This window comes from Rattus rattus, chromosome X (genome assembly GCF_011064425.1).
Source record: "Rattus rattus isolate New Zealand chromosome X, Rrattus_CSIRO_v1, whole genome shotgun sequence".
Lineage (NCBI taxonomy): Eukaryota > Metazoa > Chordata > Mammalia > Rodentia > Muridae > Rattus > Rattus rattus.
In genome coordinates this window covers 101,839,925-101,861,159 of record NC_046172.1, presented here as the reverse complement: position 1 = coordinate 101,861,159, position 21,235 = coordinate 101,839,925, and the positions used below count along the sequence as shown (strand labels likewise).

The 21,235-nt window shown below is 39.8% G+C and overlaps 1 protein-coding gene across 1 annotated transcript in view; it reads right to left on the bottom strand.

Annotated features, from left to right (window-relative positions):
• Nucleotides 1-17,230: 17,230 nt before the first annotated feature.
• Cul4b (cullin 4B) overlaps nucleotides 17,231-21,235 on the bottom strand; it is a 30,246-nt gene continuing 26,241 nt past the window's right edge. Inside the window, 1 exon segment of the mRNA XM_032890495.1 lies at nucleotides 17,231-19,346. Coding sequence (XP_032746386.1) covers nucleotides 19,251-19,346 — 96 coding nt within the window. The 3' untranslated portion in view covers nucleotides 17,231-19,250.

The following is a 21,235-nucleotide window of genomic DNA, read 5'->3' as shown; positions in this document are numbered from 1 at the left end:
CTGATTTCTAGAGTGGTTGTAAAAGTTTGCAATCCTACCAGCAATGGAGGAGTGTTCCTCTTTCTCCACATCCTCCCCAACACGTGCTATTGGCCAGTTTTCTTAAAGCCTAGATCACACTCATTGGGCACAGCACTGAGTAAGGCCAAAAGTACCAATGATACATTATAAAACATAGGCCTAAGGAACTGATCCACGATGTGCATATGTGCCAGCAACATTTGCTTTTCCCCTGGGAGATTTAAATAGGCAGGTAATCATTATACATAACATTTGAAAAACTGAAGCAGAGTTATGAGTTCAAGGCCCAGCCTAGGCAATATAGGAGAGTTTCCTCCTCCTGCTCTGTGTGTGTGTGTGGGGGGGGTGCACACACGTGGATGTGCATGTGTGCATGTGTATCTTTTTTAAATATACATAGGTCTTATAAATATATGCTTTTCTTTCATGTACATAGAAATTATTTTCAAACCAAGGGTCTCATTTTTGAAAATAGTTTTTATATGACAATACAATAAAATCTAACTTGGGGCCAAAAATAAATATTTCAAAAACAAAGGTCTGGGGCTGGAGAGATGGCTCAGTGGTTAAGAGCACTGACTGCTCTTCCAAAGGTCCTGAGTTCAAATCCAACAACCACATGGTGGCTCACAGAAATGAGATCTGATGCTCTCTTCTGGTGTGTCTGAAGACAGCTACAGTGTATATAATAAATAAACAAATCTTTAAAAAAAAAACACTAAGGTCTGGTGAAAGATAAATGACAGGGTAGAAGCGTTTGTTCCCAAGCATGATGACCTAGGTTTCACCAATCCCCAGGTCCCACAAGGTAGAAGGGGAACTCACACACACACACACACACACACACACACACACACACACACACATTTCACAGTCACACAGTGATCTTTAGAGCCACCCAGCAATATCTGAGTTTGGCCTCGCTCCAGTACTTCCCAGCTTTGTGACTTTCGGTGAGCCATGCAGTTGCTCGTCGACTCAGCTCGGGGGTAACAGAAGAAATTCTCTCAATGGGTTGTTTGAAAATGCAATGAGAGGATGTATCAAATTTACTTGTGCCAGAGGCCAACAGTATTCAATGGAATACTGCAGTGCTACAGAATACTGGAAAGTGGGTCTGCCACGGACTGGTGTTAGAGGCTAGAGTCACGTCTTGTAAATTCAGAATATACATTAGCATTGCACGACCTCAGACAAGTCCTACAAGCAATGCTTTTGCTTAACTCTCATTCTCCAAAACATTATCCAATAATGTAGTCTGTCTGTCTGTCTGTCTGTCTCTCTCTCTCTCTCTCTCTCTCTCTCCCTCCCTCCCTCCCTCCCTCCCTCCCCCCCCCTCTGTTGTATGTGGATGGTGTTTCAAAATGAATGGAACACACTACAAACTGCTTTTGTGGAACTATGTAACCCCTGCACTTTGGAAATCGCAAGATAAAGCTATTCAGTACTCATGGAGATGAAGGCCTACATCCCAGGACTCCAAATGTTGTGACTTTTCTTTTGGGAAGGTCTCTGTGTAAATGATGACAACTCCTGTGCACAGATGCATTAAAGTGGGTATATAAGGAGCGTTAACTGTGTTGGCATTTTGGAAAGTTTGGGAACAACATCATCTTATAATAGAAATTTTGTATTGTGAACCTCTCTGGGCTCTGACACTCAAGAGTTTCCAATTAAAAGCTTTAGGTCAGACACTAGAGATCTGGCTTAGTTCTTAGCTAGGAATCTGACCCACTCTTCTGGCCTCCATGGACACCAGGCGCATGCATGCACGCAGGCAAAACATCTACACACATAAAAATAAATAAATCAAAGAAGAGGAGGAGGAGGAGGAGGAGGAGGAGGAGAGACAGAGAGAGAGAAGAGGGGAGGGAGGGAGGAGGGAAGGAAGGAAGGAAGGAAGGAAGGAAGGAAGGAAGGAAGGAAGGAAGGAAGGAAGGAAGGAAGGAAAAGCAGAACACAGAAATGGAAACATGGTGTTTTGTAGTTGCTTGAAATGACCGCAAGAGGGCGCACTTTCCTAAATGGTAGCAATTTAGATTATTAGCATGTTTCAAGATTGGGGAAGAGGGAAGAAGTCTCTGTGAGGACAAGATAGTGTTTAAAAAGCCACGGATAACAAATTATAAAAATAAAGGGAGGCCAAATACGATTATAACAATATATAAAACGTCTGTTTCTTAGTCAACAAAGATTAAAAAGAAAAAAATGAGTCTTAATTGTGTAAGAGTAAAATATGATATGTAGAAATTTGTGAGATGAAGTCTCTAAAAGTCAAAGTATCAGCTTCATATAACAAGAAATAATGTAGAAATAATTATTTATTGCTCAGTGGTGGTGGTGGCGTACGTCTAATTCTAGCATTCAAGAGACAGAGACAGACAGATTTCTGTGAGTTCAAAGCCAGCCTGGTCTAAGGAGTGAGTTCCAGGACAGCCAGGGATACACAGATACACCCAGTTTCAAAAAAAAAGAAAAGAAAAGAAAAGAAAAGAAAAGAAGGTTGCTTATTAGGCACAGATGTTAGATATTTGATATCCACTATCACAAGCCTGTAACATTGACATCCTTAAGTACTGTCTTCATTTTATGAGTGAACTGAGGCTTTTCAAAACCACAGATGATCTGTTTAAGTTCCTACTGTTAAATAGGAGAGACAGGTGAGCATGTGAGGAGCACTGACATAGTCTTGTGTTTCATCAAGCTCAGCATTGCTTGGTTCCTGTCCACCTCTGCAGTGGAACCTTTCCCCCTTTCACTCATCCTATTCTTCTGGGAAGAGTCTGCTCTCCAAGCCTGGGTTGGGTGGACTTCCAGAGCTCCCTGTCATGCTTCATACTGCTTATTTCCTCATCTGTGTCCTCTAAAGAGTTAGAGTGGAGCAGCGACTATCTCTGGCTGGCACCCACGGTACCCCCAGGTCCTGGCAACAGGGCTGAAGTAAATATTCACACCCTTCCTTCCTGTCTCCTTGTCCCAATCTTGTGGCCTACCTCTGGGATATACTCCCAACCCAACTTAGGACATTTACTTCTTACATTTTCTTTCTGTCTTTCTTTTTTCTTGAGACAGGGTCTCACTCTGTAGCATTGACTAGCCTGAAACTCCCTGTGTTGACCAGGCTGGCCTCAAACTACGTTCTACCTCTGTTCTCAAGTTCTGCCTGCCTCTGCCTCCCTGGTGCTAGGTTTAAAGACATGTGCTACCATGCCCACCCAGAAGTCTTTGCAATTGTTTATGACAATACAGTCTTGAGAGTCTCTGAAGGCTGCTATGTTAACACCTTGAGTTTGAGAGGCAGGATGCTTTTTGAAGAGTCACATCCTCAACACAGCAAAATCAGTGAATTACTCCAATCATGTATGTAGCCCTTGACCTATTATACAGGAATTTACGAAATCCTGTCATCTCCATTTCCCAACATATTACCATTCTTTTTTTCTAAAGATTTATTATATAAGTACACTGTAGCTGTCTTCAGACACGCCAGAAGAGGTCATCAGATCCCATTACAGATGGTTGTGAGTCACCATGTGGTAGCTGGGAATTGAACTCAGGACCTCTGGAAGAGCAGTCAGTGCTCTTAACCACTGAGCCATCTCTCCAGCCTCATATTACCATTCTTAATACTTACTATTTTATTGCGTATGAAGATTTTGCTTGCATGTATGTGTACCACGTGCATGTGTTGCTCCCGAAGAGGACAGAAAAAGGCATTAGATCCTCTGGGACAGCAGCTGCAGATGGTTGTGCCAGCAATGTGGCTACTGGGAACTGAACCTGGGTCCTATGCAAGAACAGGTGCTCTGAACTGGATAGTCTTATGTTACCTTGATACAAACTGAAGTCATCCGAGAGGAGGGAACCTAAAGAAAATGCCTCCATAACACTGGGCTGTAGGCAAGCCTGTAGGACATTTTCTTAATTAGAAATTGATGGAGGAGGACCCAGCCCTTTGTGGGTGTTGGGATGTCTAGGCTGGTGGTTTGGGGTTCTATAAGAAAGCAGGCTGAGGGGCTGGGGATTTAGCTCAGTGGTAGAGCGCTTGCCTAGGAAGCGCAAGGCCCTGGGTTCGGTTCCCAGCTCCGAAAAAAAGAAAAAAAGAAAAAAAAGAAAAAAAAGAAAGAAAGCAGGCTGAGGAAGCCATGGGGAACAAGCCAGCAAGCAGCATTTCTTCACTGCCTTTACATCCATCAGCTCCTGTCTCCAGGGTCCTGCCCTGTGTGAGTTCCTGTCCTGACTTCCTTTAATGATAAACAGTAATGTGGACATGTAAGCTGAATGAACCCTTCCTTCCCTAAGTTGCTTTGGTCATGGTGTTTCACCACAGCAATAGAAACCCTAAGACATGCTCTTATCACTGGACCATCTCTCCTGCTTCCCAGTACTTGATTTAAAATCACAGACTAACTACAACACGACAATAGCGAAGCTAGCCACGTCTATTCCTATCCTGCTGCACATGGATAGCTCTATAGCTGAGCTCTAATGCGGATGGGGTTTGCTGTTTTTGCACCACAAGGCATGTGACATGCCTTACTGTTTTCCTTTCCATTCCTCTGATTTCAACCAGATTTCATATATTACTTGGTTTCCTCTTCTGTGTTGGCTACTATGATTTTGCTAATTTATGAGTTATCGAGACCTTTCCCCTTGACTTACCAAACACTTGTAATTTCTGAATGTTGATTCTCGGCAGTTATGTGCACTGTGGATTTCACCTCCCAACCTGTGGGTTTTCTGACTTTTTTAAATGAGGGCTCTTGGTTACAACTAGTCCACTACGTTGCCTTTGCATTTTGTTTAATTCTGCATATATGAATGTTGTACGACTTACTATTCTTTTAAGATCCTTAAAATGTTAGAAATGTATTTTATGGGGAAATTTACTTTGGGGGTACAATTGTGAAATTTTACATGCACAAGTAAGACAAAGAATGATTCTATGAGTACTCAAACTCCCACTTAGCACTCTTGTGGTCTGCCGTTCCCCTACTGCAACTCATGTAGTCACTGATCTGGCTTCCACTTCGTTTTGCCTATTCTAGTCTAAAAGGAAATGCAATTGTAGAACCATAGAAAGCCTTTTGCTTCTAGCTTCTTTCACTCAGCAGAATGGATTTAGATACACGCATGTTGAATGCATCAATAGCTGTTCCTCTATATTGTTCAATATTGCCCCGTTGCCACTTTAAGGACATTCTTATGTTTTAATGTTTTCATAACTATAAAGACTAAAACTACCAAACACATTTAGCATATAATTTTAACTGTGTATGCGTATGTGTGTATTAGATAGAAGCTAGAGGCATCATTCACCATGAGTCTGGAGAAAGGGTCTCATTGGCTGAGCCTTGCTGAATATGCTAGACTGGCTGGCTACCAGGCACCAGGGATCTGCCTGTCTCTACCTCCCCAGCATGGCAAGTACAGGTCAGCACAACTGGCTTTTAAAAAAATGTGGACACAAGATCTGACTTAGGTTCTTGTGCTTATATAACAAGCACTTTACCAACTGAGCTATTTCTCTAGCTTGTACAGCTTTTGTGAGACGGCAAGTTTTCACTCCTCTAGGAAGAGTCTAAGTGTGTTCTGTCTGCATGAATGAGCATGCATTACACGCATGCCTGGGGCCAGTGTTCTTAGCCTTGGCCAAGAGACCTTCACAGAATTGTTTGGAGGCATCCCTTGGAAAACAGGAAGGAGCTGTTTGATGGACCAGGGCTTCTCCTTACCCCACTTTGAGTCTTCTGAGTCCAGGTGGCCCCCCATTAAAGGATTTTCTCCGTCTTAGATACTTTCTTCCAGCCTTGGAATGGTAATGGGTTTTTCTGCAAGTGGTAATAGGAGAACACAGGCCTTCCAGCCTCTGCTCTCAATTAAGCTATGTTGGAATTAATTTTTGAGGCAGTCTTGTGTAGCCCAGAATGGTCTTAAGTTGCTATGAGGCCAAACATGTCACTGAAATCCCAGTGCTTCTGCCTCTATGTTCTAAGTGCTGGGGTTTCAGGAGTTAATTATATCCTCATGCTTAGCTTATAGGAATTACATTTATTAATCCAAAAAATCAACTCTCTTAGTTTACTTCAACTGTGAAGGAAGTGATATTCTGCTTATGGATTCCTATCTCAGCATAACGTTAGAAGAATAAATACAGATCCCATGAGATTCAAGAGGCTTGAGGCTTTCATGCTACCCAGTCTTAACTAAAATACATGACCTGAGTGCTTAAGAGAGGCACGGCGATTAAGAACATGTACTGAGCAATCATGAGACCTTGAATTCTGATTCTAGCACCTAGGTAACATGCTGAGCATCCCCATGGAACCCCATCTCTGGAAAAGGAAGAGAGACTGGACGATCTGAAGCCTGCTGACTTCTACCCTAGTAGAGATAACACACAGCCCAGGTTCAGTGCAAGACTCTCTATCAAAGGGACAGAAAGAGAGGAAAACACCAAACAACCTCTTTCAGTTATCTGCGTGCGCACACAGACAGACAGACAGACACAGACAGACAGACACAGACAGACACACACACACACACACAGGCTTTCACGTATGTATGCATATACACAAATGCATTTTTTAAAAATTTGACCTTTTATAGCTTCATTTCTCTTAAAGTGACCAAATACAAAACCATGCTGGTTAAGCAAGATACTTGAGATTTCCAAACACTTTGTAACTATAATAGTTTAATATTTTTGAAAGCTATGAATAAATGTTGATATGGTGCCTTTCTGATTTATAGTGTCCTTTACTTAAAGCTGAATCAGGGAGAAGCTTGAAAGACAGTAGCTCCACAGATAGCCTAAATTACTGCTCAAGTCAAGGACAGGAGATTCCTAAAAGTGTGTGGGCTTGTAAATTTGCCTTTCTCTTTTGTGTCATCTGTTTAGAATCCAGACATTCTATGTTGCCTTTTTGGGTATAATGCTAACCACCATAAAGAACTGACTGGAAATTACCTGTTAAAATTGTTTTTACAATGTAATCACATGGCAATAACTGCAAAGAAAAAACAACCAAAGCAATGAATGTCTTTGTGCTTAATATAATTTACTATCTGCAAAATATTAAAGAATAATTCAAGTAGGGAGCCAGGCGTGGTGGTACACACATACAAAGCCAGCTGTTAGAAGGCTAACAGATAAGGGTTATCTTGAGTTTGAGACCAGTCTGCAGCACATAGTGAGTTCAAAGCCAGCCTTGTCTACAGAGAAGAACCTTGTCTCAAAACAATACAAAACCTCTTGGTTTTCTGAGGCAGAGATTCACAGAGCCATGACTGGCCTCAAATACTATTTAGATGAGGCTGACCTCATATTCCTGATCCCCCTCCATCTCCCACGGGCTGGGATTACAGGTATATGCTATCATGCTATTGTGCCTGGCCTAAAAACAAACATTCTGATATGTATCAATGGACAAGAACAAGCACACCCAACACAGATACATACACACATATGTGCACATGCATGCACACATTACACACATGGGAGAGATTAATCAATAAAAATCTTGGGTACCTAAAATCAACTCACTTTGATATTTATATTGGTTACAACTTGAGTGTCCTGCTATCTATTTCAGATAGATAAAGAAATATTATGGCAGCAGAGAGATGACTCCGCAGTTGGAAGCATTGGCTGCTCTCCCAGAGGACTTGAGTTTAATTCCCAGCAACCACATGATGACTAACAACTACCTATAACTCCAGTTCAAGATTCCAGGCAATCTTGAGGCCCTCTGCTGGTCCCTTCAGACACAAAGCAAGCACGTGGTACATGCAGAAAAAGCACTCCTTCCCACACCATGAAACCAAACATGGGGGTTTATAACTACAATCCTAGCAAGTCAAAGACATTGAGACAAGGTTGCTCAAGGCCAATCTAAGCTACAGACAGCCTGTCTAAACAACAATAATAAAATTAAAATTAAACAATGAGAAAGATTTTCTCTATATATTAACAGGCACACAATATATAAAGTTTCTGACCAATAGGCTTGGTGGCATGCACCTGTAATTCCAGCACTTCTAAGGTTACAAAGTAAACTGTAAGGTAAGTGTGACCACAGGAGGTTAGCCTTGGCAACAGGTCAAGATAGTTTTAAAAAGTTTAATTTGTGGAAATAACTTTGAAGAGGAAGAATGTCTACCCACACAGCCATTGTTGGACTAGCTGAACCACAGACTGCAAGCCATTCTAATAAACCTCTATATATTTTATATAGAATAAATTACAACAAATTCCCTTTATATAATCTATATGTAAAAAGAATGTTATGTTATGTTCCTCTAGGGAACCCTAATAGCCCCCTTGGATGCCATCTCTGAAAGTGATAACTACTTGACCCTCCACCTCCGAAGACTGTGGTAAGGATCCTTATCAGGAGCTCACTGAGCATCTTGTGAGAACCCACAGCAGTCTCAAGTTGGAGAACGCTGATTACGGCTGTGGCTACCACATGGGGTTTTTTAATAAGAAAAATAAAGTGAGTTAAGTCTTATTTTAAAGATAACTAGGAGATACATGGGAATATGTGAATCAATGAGTATTCTAGAAATTAATCAAATAGTATTCTTGGAACAAATCAAGTGAACACAAAGGGAGGAGAAAATACCCTGTCTTTCCCTGAGTCTGCAGCAGGCACACATACTCTTGCGAATCAACTGTTTATCACAGGGATCCATGCGATTATGAGCTATGAAGAGTAAGCCCTGGGGTTGGGGATTTAGCTCAGTGGTAGAGCGCTTGCCTAGCAAGCACAAGGCCCTGGGTTCGGTCCCCAGCTCCGAAAAAAAAAAAAAAAAAAAAAGAAGAGTAAGCCCTGAATTCCCAGACAGAAAGGGGAAGGGGAAGATCACAAGTTGCAGTCCAGCTTGGTTTACATAGTGAGTTCATTTCAGGTTACAAGGAGTACACAGCAAGTCTATAGTTTTGGGTGATGACAATGACATTTCTGGGACATCCCATTTACTCTACAGGTTGTCAAGAGTCCTAGAAATACTGGCAGGTGTCAAAATTAACATCAAACACAGTCCACGTATATCTCTGCCTACTATGCTTCTTTAAAAAGGCAAAAGCAAGGGTTGGGGATTTAACTCAGTGGTAGAGCGCTTGCCTAGCAAGCGCAAGGCCCTGGGTTCGGTCCCCAGCTCCGAAAAAAAGAAAAAAAAAAGGCAAAAGCAGCTAGGTTTAGTGGCACTTATCATTAATCCCAGCACTTGGGATGGGTAGGCAGATGGATCTCTTGTGTGTTTGAGGCTAGCCTGGTCTACAGAGTTCCAGGACAGCCAGGGCTACAGCGAGACACCCCCTGACCTTTTTTAAAGGCAGCAAAAGCATTTTGCTTTATTCCCGAGTTTAGGGTAGCAGAAGAAAAAAATTAAGTTAATTCCCTGGTTTGGGAGGGAACATTAGATTGGCTGTTCCCTCCCAGAAACTATTTCTTTTCTCACTGTGTGCTGAGTTTATTTGGTTTTCTGGCAGGGCACACAGGCTTGTGTAAACACAGCTAACTGAAAGGCCAGTCAGAAATCTGCATCCTAGCCGCTTTCAGCCAGCTACTGACTACAGTAAGTCTAAAAGCTTCTTTCCTTTGGCTATCTTTCCAAGTACCTTGAGAAGTTTTTGCACCCTCTGTGAAGATTCTTCTTGCATTCTGAAATACTGGTTGGTTTCTAGTGAGTCAGTTGACAGGCAGCTCTAGTTTTTAAAGTTCACTATTGCTAGTACTTTTGTTGGTGGTGTTGCTTTGAGACAGGGTCTCACTTTGCAGCTCAGGTTGGCTTCCACTCCTGAATCTTTGCCTCATTCACATCATTACAGGTATGACCTACAATGCTTGGCAATTTTGTTCTTTGAGTGCCCCTCTCATAAAATATAGCAACTGAAACCTCCCTCCGGAGTAGGATCAAGCTCAGGAGCTCATACTTACTACAGAAGTACCAGGAAGCTCTGTGCAGCCCCAGCCTCCAAACATGGTTTGAACTACTATAGACCATATGTTCTGCCAACACCCTTTTTTAAAGTTATGTCAGACTTCAAATGACACCTTCAGGAAACTTGAACTCTCCCCAAATTCAAATTCCCAGGAGAGCTTTTCCTTTACCCTGCTTCTCTTTTTGTAACTTTGGGTCTTCAAATCATCGGAATATCCCTTCTCCATCCCCCTGGTTTCCTAGTCCCAAAACATTTTCCTCCCAGTTGTAACTCCCCAGTCACTTTAACTTTTGACTCTTTTGCTCACAAAGAACTTTGGCACCACTGGAAAGTAATTAACTGAAGCTATAAAAAAAAAAGCAAATTAGAACTAGACAACATGCTATCCACAACATGCTATCCACCTGACAGAATTTGAAGATATTCAGACAGCTGTTAGAGCTCCTTGGTCACTCCCCAAAACTCTAGTCTTCATCCTTCAATAAGACTTATGACTGGGGGCTGGAGAGATGGTTCAGTGGCTATGAGCACTGACTGCTCTTCCAGAGATCCTGAGTTTAATTCCCAGCAACCACATAGTGGCTCACAAATAGCTGTAATGAGATCTGATGCCCTCTTCTGGTGTGTCTGGAGACAGGTACAGTGTACTCACATACATTAAATAAATCTTTAAAAAAATTATGACTGGCAACACATACGACCTCAGATTCCAAACTCCTTGCAGGGAAGAAATAATACTTACCAGAAGGGCTTTAAAAAAAAAAACTGAGAAAGTAATTTGTCTTTCTCACAAATGTAGATAAAAGGCATTAAGTATATGAGCTTCTGTATGCCAGAAACAATTTGAAATTCAGCTATTCTTTTCCCAAACTAGTGTGGCTTCTATTATATAGCACCTGACACCTGGCTAAAAGTTTTAGATGAAACCTGCCAGATCTCCACATCTGCATGGGTTGTATGTATATATCTTCTGCCTCTGATTGGTATTTCCAAAATTAGTTTGTAAATGAATTCTACTTATTTTAAAACAAAACAGATTAATTATTTTCTCTGAAAATATAGAAGTAACCCAAAAGTTTTCCAAGTTCACATGGCTTTCTTTTGTAATCCTTATTAAAGAAGGATAGTTAGTTTAACCCAAAAGCTCTAACACTGGCAGTTGGGCAGGCATGCCTTGGTAAATGGCTGTGTTGAGTTTCCCATGTAAACTGGATTCAAGTTCAAATCTCTTGCCAGTTGTGACTGTGCATCAATCTGTTACCTAGCACACCTGCGCATATGTGCACACACTCACACATCACACTATCAATGGGAATGCCGTAAGAGTTGTCAGCATTCTACCTGGGTTTATATGAGTGTGAGTGTAAGTTCTCTGAGAACAGAAACATTTATCCAGAAGATAGTCCTGCAGACAATTTTGCCTAATTACAACACTAGGACCATGGAGAGGCATAAGACAACCATTGAGAACTAACATTATCTTGGATCACCTTCAATTCACAATGCATTGCACACATGCCCACATGCATGTGGAAGCCAGGTCAACCTTGGCTGTCTTTCTTCAGGTGCCACACACATTAATGAGACAATTTCTCACTAGACTGGAGTTCTGGTTAGGGTAGTTGGCCACCAAGTCCCTGGTACCTACCACTTTACCTTCCCAGTGCTGGGAGCACACCATCATACCCAGCTTTCTGAAAGAGTATTAGGGGTCGTGTTTGCAAGGCAAACGCTTTCCTGAGCCACTCCCCAGCTCTTTTGCCCCTTTAATAGCCATTTACTACCAACCTCCACATCTGACTTAACCACCTGGTAACTAGGCAAGACTCTTGGAAAGTGTCATTAAGCATAGTGACCTCTCATTTCTACCAAGCCTAAAGTTTAAAAGCCCATGACGTCTGAAACCTATTAAAAAGCGACCTCCCCTACCATATCTATGTAGTTCACCTACAGGATGCTCCACCTGTGCAATTGGTTAAGCGGACTGACTTAATATTTTTTTGCTCAGTGACTATAAGAGGTCACATAACCACTCTCTTCCACAGTGGAAAAAGTTCCTTGAGTAACTTGAATTCATATTCCTGGGCCATGGTCATTTGTACTTTGCTAAGAATAAACAATATTCTCATATCCTTTACACGCTACCTCTAGATGTTTTAAGATTTAAACTATACATTCACCTTAAAAACAGGATGTATAATGTAAAAATTCAGTATTGATTTCTTCATTACTCAGAATCTATTAAATGTCTACATATGTACACACAGATACACAAACGGCACTACTAATGATGTTAACTAACAAAAGACAGAAAATGGAAATGTGGCAGAAGTCCTCTTATCAGTAATTTTTTTACACACAAAAAAAGGAATTTAATTCCCTAACTTGAAAAACTAGAGACTGGGAAATGGATTTTAAAAATATGATCTAAGTATAGCCTGTCTATAGACACAGACATAATGAAAAGAGAGGATTGGTGCAGACATATATAAACTATAAAACGATGAGAGCTAGGATATTTGTAGCAACTTCAGATAAAAATATGTGAGCAAAACTTTATACATTATGTGATACAAGGAACAACAGTATTATGCGGATTCAATCCATCAAAAGGATGGAACACATGAAGCAAGAACCACTAGAACTGAAGGGGGAGATGGTGTACAACTGCAGATGAAGCTTTCAAAGGACTTCAATGTACTAGGGATTGAAGATCAATAGGGAGACAGGAAATGTAAATGATTCGAATCTACTTGCCTTCCAGAGGCAACAGAATTCTCCACCCGAATCAGCATGTATGCTCTCCCCAAGTCTCCTCAGAACATTCTCTAGGCTAGATCACTGGTTAGGCCATACAAGTTTTAAGTTTACAAAGAATGAAATAAAAACAACAACAAAACAATACAATACAAAAGAATGAAACCAAATATAATTTCCTTCCATTACAACAAAGTGAACTTAGGAATCAAGGCAAACAGGAGGGCTAAGAAGACAAAGGAGTTAGCCTGCCAAGACTGACAACAGAAGATAGATCCTCAGGATTCACTTGGTGGAGAGAACTGATTCCTGCAAGTCACCCTGTGACCTCCACACACACATGCCACCTATACTAGAAAAAAGAAGGCTCTCTTCTCTGCTTTCTTACCCTCTTCTCCTTTGTCCCTTCTCTCCTCGCTCCCCATCCCCCTTCCCTCCCATGCTCATGGCTGACCTTTACTTCTCCCCTCCTCTACTCTTCTTCTCTCATTAAACCTTTCCACATGGAAAAAAAAAGAAGATTTCACATCAATAAGATAGCTTTATATAAAAACCAAAACAATCGGGGTGAGGTGGGGAGATGATCCAGTCAGTAACCTGCTTAGTGGCCAGGCATGAGCAGCAGTGTTTGAATCCCCCAAACCAATGGAAAAAGCTCACTGTGGTAGAGAATGCATATAATGCAAGGGCCATACAGTCAGAGTCAGGAGGAGCTCTGAAGCTTGCTGGCTGGCCAATATTGCTAAATTGGTGAGCACCAAGTACAGCAAGATGGAGATCAATAAAAGAAAATACCCAACACCAACTTCTTTTTTCCATGTGTGAGCATGCATGTGCACATGCACACACACACACACACACACACAAAAACACATATCACATACACATGTACATACACATAAACAACACATATAAACACACATTCACAAAATCAAATAAGAGCAAATTAAACTGATGACAAAGATATAAGAAAATAAATGAAAAATCAATACAATAGAAAATGCAAAGGCTCTTGGTATCAAAAGATAACCTGAATTCCAGAATCTACATGCTGGAGAAAATTGACTTCCATAAGCTATCTACATGCAAAATGTTGCATGCACATCATGGGCCTTGCGCTTACTAGGCAAGTGCTCTACCACTGAGCTAAATCCCCAACCCCATAACTTTTTAATATAAAGATCCACAAGAAGTTGAAGCAAAGAAAGTAACTCATTTATGTAACCTCACCACTCAGGAGGCAGGCTGAGGCTGGGCAGCCTCAAGTTTAAGATTAGGCTAGGCTACAGAGTGAGTTTCCTGTTAACTCTGTAGAGTCTGTGTAAAAAAAAAAACAAACAAAAAGAAAAAAAATGAATTGAATCACTAAGCAAAAAGCCTTCACCAAAAGAAACGTCTAGAATCAGACAACTTCACAATGAACTCTATTGATATTTAAAGAGTAAGCCATATTATGAAGCTAGTATTACCTGGTAATAAAAATATAGAAAACACACTACAGGCTGGTTTGGCGGCTCAGCAGACAAAGGTGCAAAGCTGGTAGAGTTCAATCCCTCGGACCAACATGGTAGAAGAAAACTGACTCCTGCAAGTTGAGCTGTCATCTAAGTTCCACACATGCACCTTGGCATGGACCCACACACACATCCCAAATGTCATGAAATGCTTTAAAAAAGAATACTACAAATATTTCTTATGAACACTTATGTAGAAATCTCTAACACTAATAAGCAAATTCACAACATCAACAATTACATACCTTACGTGACATTTTACTAAGATTAGAATTGTTCAAATTTATGTAAAGGAATCCAATGTAGTACACACTACAAAGTAGTGGGACAACTTAATATACCTAGACAAAAGAATAAAGAACACTTGTCTCATACCACACAGAAAATTTAGCTCAAAGGACAACAAAACTAGATTAAATTCTTAAAGTAAATCTAAAATCCAAAGGAATGAGGATTTGCCAAGAATTTCTTCAAAAAACCAAAAGTATAAGCAACAAAAGAAAAAAAAGTTGATTAATTCTACCTGCTTAAATACTTCTGCACTGGTGAGACGGCTTAGCAGGTTAAAGTCACTTGCGAAGCCTGACTACTTGAATTCAATCCCTGGGATCTACAAGGTGAAAGGAGAGAACAAGGTGTCCTCTGACTTCCACATGTGTACAATGGCACATGTACATGCACAAATAAATATGACAAAAGATGAAATACTTTTGTGCAAAGGATACACAGGAAAGACAACTTTTAACTGGATAAATTATTAGCAGACTATTCCGTTTGGTAAGACTGCATCTTATTTTCATCTGCATATGAAGAACTCTTATAATTCAGACAAGGAATCCTATGTGAAAATGGCCAGTGTGGAGACATCAAGGAAAAAAGCTACAAATGGCAAACAAGCAGATGATATACAAAATAATTAAGGAAATAAAATCCCAAACTGTCATGAACCTACTTCATACCCATTAGAATAGCCATAACAAAACATTACAAAACACCATACACTGACAAGGATGCAGAAAAACCGGAACTCTTAGATGCTACTGGCAGCAATGGAGTTTGAAGATTCCTTTTTAAGTTTAGCACAAAATCACCATGTAAGTCAGCAGTTTCATTCTGTGTATACTCAAAAGATTTTGAAACAGAAAAAGTGAAAACCATTATGTTTAAGGACTCCTTTGGGTAAACACACACTTATAAACAGTTATAAAAGAAAATAAGGACCTGACATGTACATGAATAAACCTTGAAAAAGATCATGCTAAAGAAAGAAATCCAACAGAAGTCATGGTTCCAGTGATATGAAATATCTAGGATAGGCAAATCCAGGTCAGTGGTTTCCAGGGGCTGGGCAGAGCAGGAACAGGAAATAACTGTTCAATAATAGGTGCTGGAAATGTTCTGAAACTACAAAATGATAACCACACAGCACTACGAACACACTAAAGGTCTCAATTGGACATTTTTACACGGTTAGGATGGTAAATTTTATGTGTATTTTACAATAGAAAATTAAAAATGGAAAGAGATGTTATCACAGGAATTAGAGGGTGAAAAGATGATTTTGTAGCTTGTAAAACTAAGTTCTAATATGTCTAACAGTATTCATTCTTACATTCTATAGCAAATAAGAATGTTTTATAAAATAATTTGGGCCTTTTACTGTGCTAGACAATACTTGTAAATATTAACTATAAAAGTGTATATATTATGTCTGTTCAAGAGAATACTTTATTCTAATAGCAGTAAGAAAATAATTGAACAAATATATGATTTGAACCAGAGATCACTATGTCAATATAAAACAGGTGTTTTGGGTTTTATTGATGTTTCTCAATAGGGTCTCATTATACAGTTCCTGGCTGGCCTGGAACTGACAGATCCAGGCCTAGATTAGTGACATGAGCCACCAAATTTTGCTTGATCTACAGCAAGATTTTTGTAAGCAACTGACAAAAAGAAAAAAAATTCCTTATTGAAGCATTATAAAAGGACACTTTAAAAAGTACAGTTATATAAAGTCCCAGTATCCTTCGGTCTTTCTTCTTAATAAACTATTTGTTTTGGCAATTTTATGTGAATGAAAAAAATGAAATATGTAACTCTTTGTCAACATTAAACAGAGTGGTCATTAAAACAGACAAAAATCATATAATTAAATATGTGTAAGACAAGACATGGTGGTACGCAGCTGTAATGTAGAAAAATGATAAGAAATGGCTGCTCAGAAAGAACTGGGAAGTTAATTCTAAATACTGTAAATAGTCAAACAGTTTAAGTCCACAGCACTTCGAGCCCAAGGCAGGAAGATCAAATTTACAGACACCTTAGGCTACACTGCAAGACTCTGTAGCAAAGAGAAAAAAGACTTATGGATATTAGAAAATCAACTTGTCAATCCTTAGACATTGATGGCTATGTAGAAGAAACTGATTTCCTCTCCTGTACAAACACATACATACACACATGCGCGCGCGCGCACACACACACACACACACACACACACACACACACACACACACACGTAAAGATGTCAAGTATATGGCAGAGTCATCATTCAGCAGACTCAGGAACTGAATTAGGAAAACATTGAGTAACATGATTAACAGGATTTTGTTCAGAACAGAACTAACAGAGCATCAAGCACCACAGCGCAGCAAGCATATAACATCTTCTTTTCCTTCCAGCTTCAATCTAAACTATTTCTATAGTGACATGACATTGCTGACTTTGAAAGTTTGAATGAAAAACATTTGCACTTGCTCTTGATTTTTCTAAAGTAGAATTGTCTATTTTGAGAACACTGAAAAATTTACTATCGTTTTACCATAACCTCCACAGCTTCTCAAAACTACCAGCAAAATAACAAAGTATAAAAATAATCACATATGAACTGTCAAATGTGAATTAAGGAAGTCATTAGGAAGATTTTATGTATTCTACTTTTATATTTTTTTCCACAATATTTGGAGTTTAAATATCTTCCCCCGGAAACATTTTTTAAAATAAAAGTTTTATTGGAGAAAAATAGAACCACCACACATACACAGGGAAAAGAGCACAAAAATTCAACCGATACAGAACAACTGAAATTCATAATAACCCAATGTAGTTTGCCATTACTTTTCAGTTTCATAAAGTATCCCTTAGTAGTCTGGCTAGTTTTTTCAGCTGAAACACCATCAAGTTTTCAAAGAGTTAAGAACTTCAGGACAGGGACCCGCTTTCAAGATAACGAAGGTGGTATCAAGAGCATCCTAGTAGGAACGAATAATCTACCTAAAAATTATTTAAAGAGTAACTAGTGAGTGGTGTAATCGTCTCCATATCCCAGAGACCAACAGGGATGAATTAGAACACTGATGTTGATGGTCCAGTAAACATAACAGCCACATTCCTTGTCAGAAAAGCTCCTGTAAGGAAATCAGGGAGGAACTGGAAAAAATATACGAAATAGCTGCTCAGAAAGAACTGGGAAGTTAATTCTAAATACTATACATAGTCAAACGGTGTGCAAGTTGATGCATTAGAGAGAAATAGGCAACTTAAAAAAATACAGATAGCTGGCCACAGGTCTTTGAGAATTCAAGAAAACAATAGTAGACATAAGAGCCCCCAAGTCTTCTAAGCTGAAGGTACCCCTTATTGCTCTGTAAAGACCAGGATATATGCTAGTGGAGAAAGCCTTGAAGAAGTTCTAATTTAAAAGAAAACACACCAAAACACTCTGCTTCTCTACCATAATCAATTTCCTTCATGGAAAGAGAAACCAGGAAGCAAAGCAAAACCCTCCGGTGATGAACAAAAGTCTTTTACTCACATTTTGAATTTGAAAAACAATACTTTTGTTATTTTCTGTGTGTGACCAATTTGAAGACACTTCGCTGAAAAGCAGGTGTCCAATGGCTAAGAGAACTCTTAATTCAAGCAATTAAAAAAAAAGGAATACAGAACTTGAAGTTTTCAAATAGGGAGTGTGCAAGGAAGACAAGGGAGAATCATATGTTGAGTTTCTCCAAGTCAGGAGCATGACAGTAAAAAAACATTTAGTAGAAAAAACTGGAATGCAAATCCTAGGAAACCTCTGACAATCGACAACCCACCCAAATTAAGGACAAAATGATGCAAACATCTAAAGACTGACGCACGATGAAAAGCAGCTGCAAATTTTACTCCTGCAGTTCACAACTTATTTGTTGATTTTGGTCTCCTGTGGTCTTCATACTGTATTCAGTTCTAATAAAAAGAACTGAGTTTTCCCCCCTTACTATGTTCTTATAGTACAAGATCAGCAATTTTTCTATTTCACCTATTTTAGTAAGTTCCTGTTAATTAGCACAGTGAATTTGGAGCTGTCTTCTGTACACATCCCAGAGTCATAATGGGAAACCTTTAGGCTGTGAATATATAAGGTATGATGGAAGGAACTGTTACCCTACGTGAAAAACTTGTTTCCAAATAAGGTTTTTTTCCCTCTTCAGTGTAACAGAATGCCAACAATGAAAACTTACTTTTCTTTTCAAGGGAAACCACAAAATGGGTGAACAACCAAGTCCAGGGTGGCTTTTCTATTTGATAAATATATCCAGAATTCTGTACAGTAAATAAAATTTGCATGCAGTTTAAGTATCTTTAAATGACTTTTAGGCAAATAAACCTTTTGCTTTATTGATGATGTATAAGAATCACCCTCCCCCTTTTAATGGCCATAGGGATCTCTTCCCCAGTTCCAAAAAGGAATCATGAAGACCCAGGTACTTTCTTAAAGAGTTTTCTGCACATCATACTAAATAACATGCATAGAGTTCAATGACATTCTTCTTAAAGGTTAAGTATTACTCTTTAAAATGGGTATGTTAACCACTGAGAAATGTCCACGCAACTATTCCCATTACACACTGCTTCATTTGGTCATCGGAAGTATAAAAGAAGTCAAATAACATGAGATTCAACAAGTTAGTTTATCCATTGGCTACGGCATGACAACAAATGTTCCAAGGCCAACCAACATTCTATGCAATATAGTTGTACTGATTTGGATTTTCTTTATCTCTTTCCATGTAGTCCCGGTCAATTAGGGATTCTATTCTCTTCTTAAGATCAGCAGGCTGTAAGAGAAAGCATATTTTCAGTACAAAACTCATAAGCATCAACCTAAGTCCATCTACCAACATCCCATTAAAAAAAGAGAACAAAGGCCAAAAGTGACTGTACAGAGGCAGGGAGATCCCTGAGTTTGAGGCCAGTCTGGTCTATATAATGAGTTCCGGGACAGCAAGAGTGCATGACAAGCCCTGTCTCTAAATTAAACAAACTTAAATTAAATGTAGCTAAAGCATTGTAGCCTACTTCTAAAATCCCAGCAAGTAGGAGTCAGAGCCAAGAGGATTCAGAGTAAGACCTGCTTGGGGTACACAATAAAACTCTGTCAGGCTGGAGAGATGGCTCAGTGGTTAAGAGCACTGACTGCTCTTCCAGAGGTCCTGAGTTCAATTCCTGACAACCACATGGTGGCTCACAACCATCTGTAATGAGGTCTGATGTATCTGAAGACAGCTACAATGTTCTTATATACATAAAATAAATAAATAAAATTAAAAAGGACTTTTGTCACAAACTGGAAATTAAGTAAATAAACAATACATGAAATAAATATATAAGAGAAATTACTACATGAACTATATAAAATACTAGACCTACTAGCATAATCCTTGCTACTTGAGTAGCTTGAGGAATGGCAATAAGTGAGAGTTCAGGAAGTTGCCAAAAACCAAGGGGTTGGGGCAATTAAGGCTTTTACCAGGTGGTATAGTACCTGCCTAGTATATGAAAGGCGCCTAGGTTCTATTCCCCAATACCACACATTCACACAACTACAGGATATTTGAGAAAGTAATCACATTAACTCCCAGTATGCTTCTGGTTTACTATGAATTTTAACTATTTATGTAAGTGATTTGGATCTCTGTTAAATTTTCATTATGACAATTTAGAACTGGGCATGGTAGAGCATGCCTATATTCAGACTCAGCTACAAAGGGAACGAAGGCCAGCCTGAGATGTATTAGACCTTGTCCAGTCTCAGTGCTGGAGAGAAGGTTCAGGGCTTCTTAGTGTGTACTACTCTTGAAGAGGGTGAGTTCGGCTCCAGCTCTGACGCCAGGTGGTTGACAATTCAATGTACCTAAAGCTCCAGGTAGAACTGAATATAATAACTGTCCATATATGGAACGCCCCACAGAGACACAGCATTAGAAATACAGTCTTTTATATAGTCTTGCATTAATAATTACACTTATTGTCTTGAATAAATGACCCTGACAAAAACAAGTATCTCCACGTCATTTATGATACCTGAGATAACAAGGAAAAGAAAATGAACATTCAATACAGATGCATTTTTTTGTTAAGATGAGAAGCTCAAGTAATATTGCTGCCTCAGGGGTTGGGGATTTAGCTCAGTGGTAGAGCGCTTGGGCCCTGGGTTCAGCCCCTAGCTCCAGAAAAAAAAAAATCAATATTGCTGCCTTAGCTGCTAGCTAGGAGTACATGCCCCTACATAGCTAATGCAGCTGTTTGGAGTGTGTTTGGAGAGAGTATGTGTGAGGGTGAGAGACAAAGACAGAGTGACAGAGAGAGGGGGGGAGGAAGGGAGGGGGGCAGGCAGGCAGAGAGTGTGAATGAGTGTGTGTGTCTGTATCAAAGGCGTGTTTGGGAAAGGGTCTTTCTTTGTAGTCCTGGCTGTCCTGAACTCACTATGCAGACCAGGTTGACCTACAATTCACAAGGGATCTGCCTTCCTCTGCTTCCCAACCAGCTACTGCATTCTTTTTTTTTTTTTTTTTTTAATTAACTTGAGTATTTCTTATTTACATTTTGAGTGTTATTCCCTTTCTCGGTTTCCGGGCAAACATCCCCCTAATCCCTCCCCCTCCCCTTCCTTATGGGTGTTCCCCTCCCCATCCTCCCCCTATTGCCGCCCTCCCCCCAACAATCA